At 46.1% G+C, this 6,292-nt stretch overlaps 1 protein-coding gene across 2 annotated transcripts in view; it reads left to right on the top strand.

The window, feature by feature from the left end:
• Window positions 1-499: 499 nt before the first annotated feature.
• Window positions 500-6,292, top strand: part of LOC147119527 (uncharacterized) — a 401,105-nt gene continuing 395,312 nt past the window's right edge. Inside the window, exon 1 of one of the 2 annotated variants that reach the window (XM_085985103.1) lies at window positions 500-816. In XM_085985103.1, the coding sequence (XP_085841229.1) occupies window positions 655-816 (162 nt within the window). In that variant the 5' untranslated portion in view covers window positions 500-654. The remainder of the gene's footprint in view (window positions 817-6,292) is intronic. The other variant, XM_085985104.1, reaches the window with a different exon arrangement.

Here is a 6,292-nt window from a genome sequence, read left to right as displayed (position 1 = left end):
TGGGCGCGGCAGGTATTAATAAAGGGCGGGCTGTCCCGCCGCATGACGCCATAAGCGTCGGGCTGGTGGCGCGACGTCGAGGAGGTGTGAAAGCGCAGCATGCCCGCGCGCCCACACCCCCTCCAACCGCCATCCCGCGCCGCCGCCGGTTTGGTTGGCTCCCGATGACGCAAGAAGGGAAGCGGCGGGGCTTCAGACTCGGCAGGTTTTATAATGGACCGGCCGTCCTGCCGCATGACGTCATCAGTGTCAGGCTGGTGGAGAGGCGTCAGAGCGCCCGCGCGCCCCTTAAAACCGTCATCTCCCGCCGCCGGATTGGTTGGCTCCTGATGACGCAAGCGAGGGGGGGATGGGGCGAGGCTTCGGGCGCGGCAGCTATAATAAAGGGCGGGCCGTATCGCCGAATGACGCCATAGGTGTCAGGCTGGTGGCGAGCCGTCAGCGCGCCCCCCCCCCCCCAACCGCCATCCCGCGCCGCCGCCGGATTGGTTGGCTGCCGATGACGCAAGAGTGGAATGGGGCGGGGCGTCGGGCGCGGCAAGTTTTATAAAGGGCGGGTGTTGTCGCATGACGCCATCAGTGTCAGGTTGGTGCCGGTGACTGTGGTGCTTCGAGGTGTGCAGAGCAGAGCAGCGCAGCGCGTTGACAGCCAACATGCGCAGTGTGCGCCGCAACCGTCGGCTAACGGTCAGCCAACCGAACGTCCGTCGCACGGCCCCCCGGCTCCGGAGCCACAGCGGCGGCCGCAGAGACTCGACGTCCCGCAGAGACTCGACGTCCGGCAGAGACAACTCGGCGCCGGGGCCGGAGTACGAGGTAAAGCCGGGCATTGCCGAGCGACTTCAACACCCCTCCTGGCTTATAAACCCAGTAACTAGTTACACTAGGCGGCTTGCACCTGACTGAGTTAAAATCAACCAACGTTTAATAGCTTGCAGCCACCAGTTATTATTACAGATCGCTAGTTAAGCTAACAAGCCACTAACTTGCACCTAACTTAGTTAAAATCAACCAACGTTTAATAGCCTGCAACCACCAGTTATTATTACAGATCGCTAGTTGAACACAAGCCGCATTGACTTATGGTTAAATGAATAGTTGACGGCGGTGACGGAGCTCCTCGGTAGGGCGGTGACGGAGCTCCTCGGTAGGGCGGTGACGGAGCTCCTCGGTAGGTCGGTGACGGAGCTCCTCGGTAGGGCGGTGACGGAGCTCCTCGGTAAGGCGGTGACGGAGCTCCTCGGTAGGGCGGTGACGGAGCTCCTCGGTAGGTCGGTGACGGAGCTCCTCGGTAGGGCGGTGACGGAGCTCCTCGGTAGGGCGGTGACGGAGCTCCTCGGTAGGGCGGTGACGGAGCTCCTCGGTAGGGCGGTGACGGAGCTCCTCGGTAGGGCGGTGACGGAGCTCCTCGGTAGGGCGGTGACGGAGCTCCTCGGTAGGGCGGTGACGGAGCTCCTCGGTAGGGCGGTGACGGAGCTCCTCGGTAAGTTTAAGTAAATTATCTTTTAACGAGCCAGCAGTTGCTCAGATCATTCAAAATTGGATGGTTAAAAATAATGCTTAGAAACTAATAATTAGTGCTGGTTAGTGCTGCTAACTAATGATGTTAACCTTTGTTTACAGAAAGTAAGTTATTGATATTTACAAACCACTCTAATACTTGTAATAATCCACTTTTACATCTTAATAGCCGCTAATAACTTGAAACCGCTAATAACTTGAAACCATCAGTTTTAAAGTTAAATGTTTTTTCAACATTAATAAACCCATTGATATTCCAAATGATAACAGGTTTTATTATTAGTTTTCAAATATCAGTAACCATTACTTTTATTAGCTTGAAACAATACTTCTATTCAATAAGTTATTAATGCTATCGGCACTCATTTCTTAAGATTGGTAGCCATGGGTTTCTTAACTTTTATAAATAAACAACTAGATATTGCTATTTAAAACTTGTTTTTTAATTAACTAGCTTTACTGAGTTTTAATCTGTTTACTCGTGAATTAAAAACTGAATTGTAGAGTGAATTTTGAAAATGTTTTTAAAATATATTATAATTGATATCCCGTGGCATTGCTCATGCAGACTAGGATCAGGTGTCAGCCGTGGCTCAGTCGGTCTCTCGCCTCTGAGTCAGAAGGTCGTGGGCTCCAGTCCCCACTCCAGCATCTCGTGCCCCGTAATCCAGGGCCGACACTCCCCGGTGCCAGGACTGAGGGAGCTCCGCTGCACTGTCGGAGGGGCCGTCTTTCAGATAAGACGTTAAAACTGAGGGCCCCGTCTGCCCTCTCCGGTAGAAGCGAAAGATCCCACGGCCGCTATTGGATGAACAGCAGGGGAGTTCTCCTTGGTGTCCTGGGCCCAATATTTATCCCTCACCCAACACCTTAAAAAAAAAAAAAACCTCAGATGATCTGGTCATTTATCACATTGCTGTTTGTGGGATCTTGCTGTGTGTAAATTGGCCGCTGTGTTTCTGTACATTACAACAGTGACCACACTTCAAAAAAAGGTACCTCAGTGGCTGTAAAGTGCTTTGGGGGTGTCCTTGAGTTTGTGAAAGGCGCTATATAAACGCAAGTTTGATGGAAGTAACTGTTTGTACATTGGCCCCAGAGCCAAAGAAGCCAGGATGAAATGACCGCCAATTTTGTGACACTCAAGTGTGATGCCGTGAAGTGTGACTGACTCAAAATATTTCTATTTGCAATGTGTTAACAGTCGAGCCTCTCAGTTCAGTTCAGTTCAGTTCAAATGCTTTATTGGCATGAAAGTTTACAGAGAACCATATTGCCAAAGCTTACATTGCAAAAAGGTACAGTTTTCCAACATTCTGTAGGTGTCAATCGATTTGACATTTGTTGGGTATATACAATATTACTTTTAAACAATATTAATTTTAAACAGTCTTTCTACTTCATTTGGTACGTTCAATATTAATTTTAAACAGTCTTACTTTTAAACAGTCCTCAGGTTGTGACATGTTGTTACATATTTAGCCCCAAGGTATGGTCTGTCTCCTTCTCCTAGGACTAATCTCAATTTTGACAGATCATCCAATTCCTTGAAATCTGGGGTTGTTTGGCTTAGCTTGTTGAATAATATGTTTCTTGATGTGTTGAATTTTTCGCATTTTAGGAGGAAATGCATTTCTGTTTCAACCTCGCCAGCCAGACATTGATCGCATATTCTATTCTCTCTAGGCTGCCAGGATTTCTTGTATCTGCCTTTTTCAATTTCCAGTTGGTGGTCGCTTAGTCTGTACCTGGTGAGGGTCTGTCTCTGTTTTGTGTCTCTGATGGTCGTGAGGTAGTCTGCCAGTTTATATTCTCTTTTTAGGGCCCGGTAACATTCTAATCTGCTTTGGCTTGCGGTTATTTTGTTCCAATGTTCCAGGTAGGTTTCTTTGCATTTTTTAATGATTTGGTTCACTCGGATTGGTGTTTGGACGGCTGTGTTGGTCTGGGGCTGGTCCGGGTCCGGTTGAGTACTTAGTTTCAGTAGCAGCTGACTCAGGGGACTCTTTTCTGGGTTTAGCTCTTGGGTCTGAAAGGCTTTGAAATGAAGGGTGTCTGGGGAGCTAGATTTGAGGTGATTTAGGAAGTTTAGTGCTCGTTTTTGGATGTTTATTATCAGTGGGTATCTGCCTAGTTCGGCTCTGCATGCATTTGTTGGCGTTTTTCTTTGGGTGCGAAGGATGCTTCGGCAGAATTCTGCATGTAGGGCTTCTATTGTGTGTTTTTCCCATTTAGTGTAGCTTTGTTGATTTAGCGGGCCCCATACTTCACTACCGTACAGTGCAATGGGCAGGATTATGCTGTCAAAAATTTTGAGCCAGATTTTGATTGGGATTTGGATGTTGTAGAATTTTCTTTTTATTGCATATAGGGCTCTTCGGGCTTTTTCTTTTAGTGCATTCACTGCTATGCTGAAGCTCCCTGATGCTGTAATAGTTAGACCAAGGTAGGTGTAGCTCATAGTGTGTCCTATAGTGGTATCACTGAGGGTAAACTGGTATTTGTTTTCCTGACATCTGGGTCTTTTCTGAAAAATCATGATGTTGGTTTTCTTTAGATTTACTGTTAGAGCCCAATTTTGGCAGTATTTGTCGAGTAGGTCTAGTTGTTGCTGTAATCCCTGTTCTGTGGGAGACAGCAGAACCAGGTCGTCCGCATAGAACAGGGACTTCACTTCTCCATCCAGGAGACGGAGACCTGGTGACTCGCTTTGCTCCAGCATGTCTGCTAATTCATTTATGTATATGTTGAACAGGGTCGGGCTCAAATTGCAGCCCTGCCGGACGCCTCTTCTCTGGGTGAAGAAATCGGTGCGTTTGTCTCCAATTTTGACCCCGCATTTGTTTTTCAGATACATTGATTTAATAAGGTCATAGACTTTGCCCCCTATTCCACACTGAAGAAGTTTATAATAGAGCCCTTCGTGCCATATAGAGTCAAAGGCTTTCTTGAAGTCGATGAAACAGGCGAATATTTTCCCATTTTTTGTTTGGTGTTTATGTTTTTCAATGAGGGTGTGAAGGGTATAGATATGGTCGGCGGTGCGGTGTTTTGGAAGAAAGCCTATTTGGTTTTTTCTGAGGATATTATGTTTGTTAAGAAAATCAAGTAATCTACTATTTAGAATACTGCAGAATAACTTCCCTAGACAACTGTTGACACAGATGCCGCGGTAGTTATTTGGGTCTGATTTGTTTCCACTTTTATATATGGGGGAGATTAGTCCTTGGCACCAGATATCGGGAAAACAGCCTGAGCGTAATATGATGTTGAATAGTTTGAGTATCGCACCCTGCATCTCCATATTGCTGAACTTTAGCATTTCATTTTTGATGTTGTCTGGGCCACAGGCTTTCTTTAGGTGGAGAGATTTTGTTTTTGTGGCCAGTTCTTTCCATGTGATTGGGGAGTCTAGAGGGTTTTGGTTGTCTTTAATTGTTGCTTCTAATGTGTGGAGTTTTTCTGTGACCTGATGTTGACTTGTGTTTGTTTTGTTTTTTGGGATGTCTTTGTAGAGGTTTTCAAAATGTGTTCTCCAGATGTCGCCATCTTGGATTGGTAATGCTTGCAATTGTGTTGTACTCAGGTTATTCCACATTTCCCGAAATTGTTTTGGATTGGTGGAGTTTTCAATTTCTTCGAGTATTTTGTGGGTATAGTTTTGTGTTTTGTTCCTAATGGTGTGTTTATATCTTTTGAGGGTTTCGTTGTATCTAGTACGTAGGTCCGGGTTGTTTGGTTGCCGATGCTTTTGGTTTGATATTTTTCTCAGGTCTTTTCTGGCATTTTTGCATTCGTGGGTCAAACCATTTCATATTTTTATTTTGTCTTTTGTGATGCTTCCTCTTCTGTTTCACGAGGTCGGCTTTTACAGCTGCCTCATGGAAGATCATATTTATATCCTCTATGGCCGTGTTTACACCATCTCTGGTGATCTCATATAGATTTTCTTTAAATTTTGAAATTTTACTTGTGAGATCAGGTGAATTTAGTGCTGTGATGAATTTATCTCCACTGTCTGGGGCCCATCTGTATGTCTGGTTTATTTTATGTAGCTTACTGTGTTCTTTTTTTGTGTCTGTAGTTTGGGCAGAAAGTTTAAGGTACACATTTATTTGGTTATGGTCTGAGAGGGGGGATTGCTGCCTGACAGTGAATGCGTTGATATCGCAGGGGTCCAGGTCAGTGATTGTATAGTCCACCACACTAGACCCAAGAGTTGAGGAGTATGTGAGTCTCCCTAGGGAGTCCCCTCTGAACCTACCATTAACTATGTACAGGCCTAAGGCTCGGCAGAGGTTGCACTACCTCCCTACCGCTTTTATTTATTTCACGATCAAGGTTGTTCCGATTTGCGATGGCTGGTGTGACATCTAAAGGGGTCTGGCCAAACACATGGTTGTTTCCCTGTGGGTCTATGAAGTCAGGTTCACAACCAGTCCTTGCATTTAGGTCCCCACATATTATCACCTTTCCTTGGGCCTGGAAATGGCTGATTTCCATGTGGAGAGTATCAAATAACTCCTCTCGATTGCGAAATATGGCGAATCTATTGGTAGGATCGCACATAGATCGCATAGTAACATCTTTTTGCTTTAGCTATTCCTATTTTTATCTAGTTTTAGCCATACGTGTGATTTCCCCTGTTTTACCGGTGAGATGTGTTTGTCCAGTTCTCCCTTATACCACACCAATATTCCCCCGGAGGTTCTGCCCTTGCGTGTTTTAGTGTTCTTTACTGAGGGCACAATGATTTCATGGTACATTGGAG

Source organism: Somniosus microcephalus, chromosome 4 (assembly GCF_052327205.1).
Source record: "Somniosus microcephalus isolate GS21.2 chromosome 4, FLI_Smic_1.0, whole genome shotgun sequence".
Taxonomy (NCBI): Eukaryota; Metazoa; Chordata; class Chondrichthyes; order Squaliformes; family Somniosidae; genus Somniosus; species Somniosus microcephalus.
Note: the sequence above shows the minus strand (reverse complement) of the source record. Positions and strands in the feature narration are given on the sequence as shown.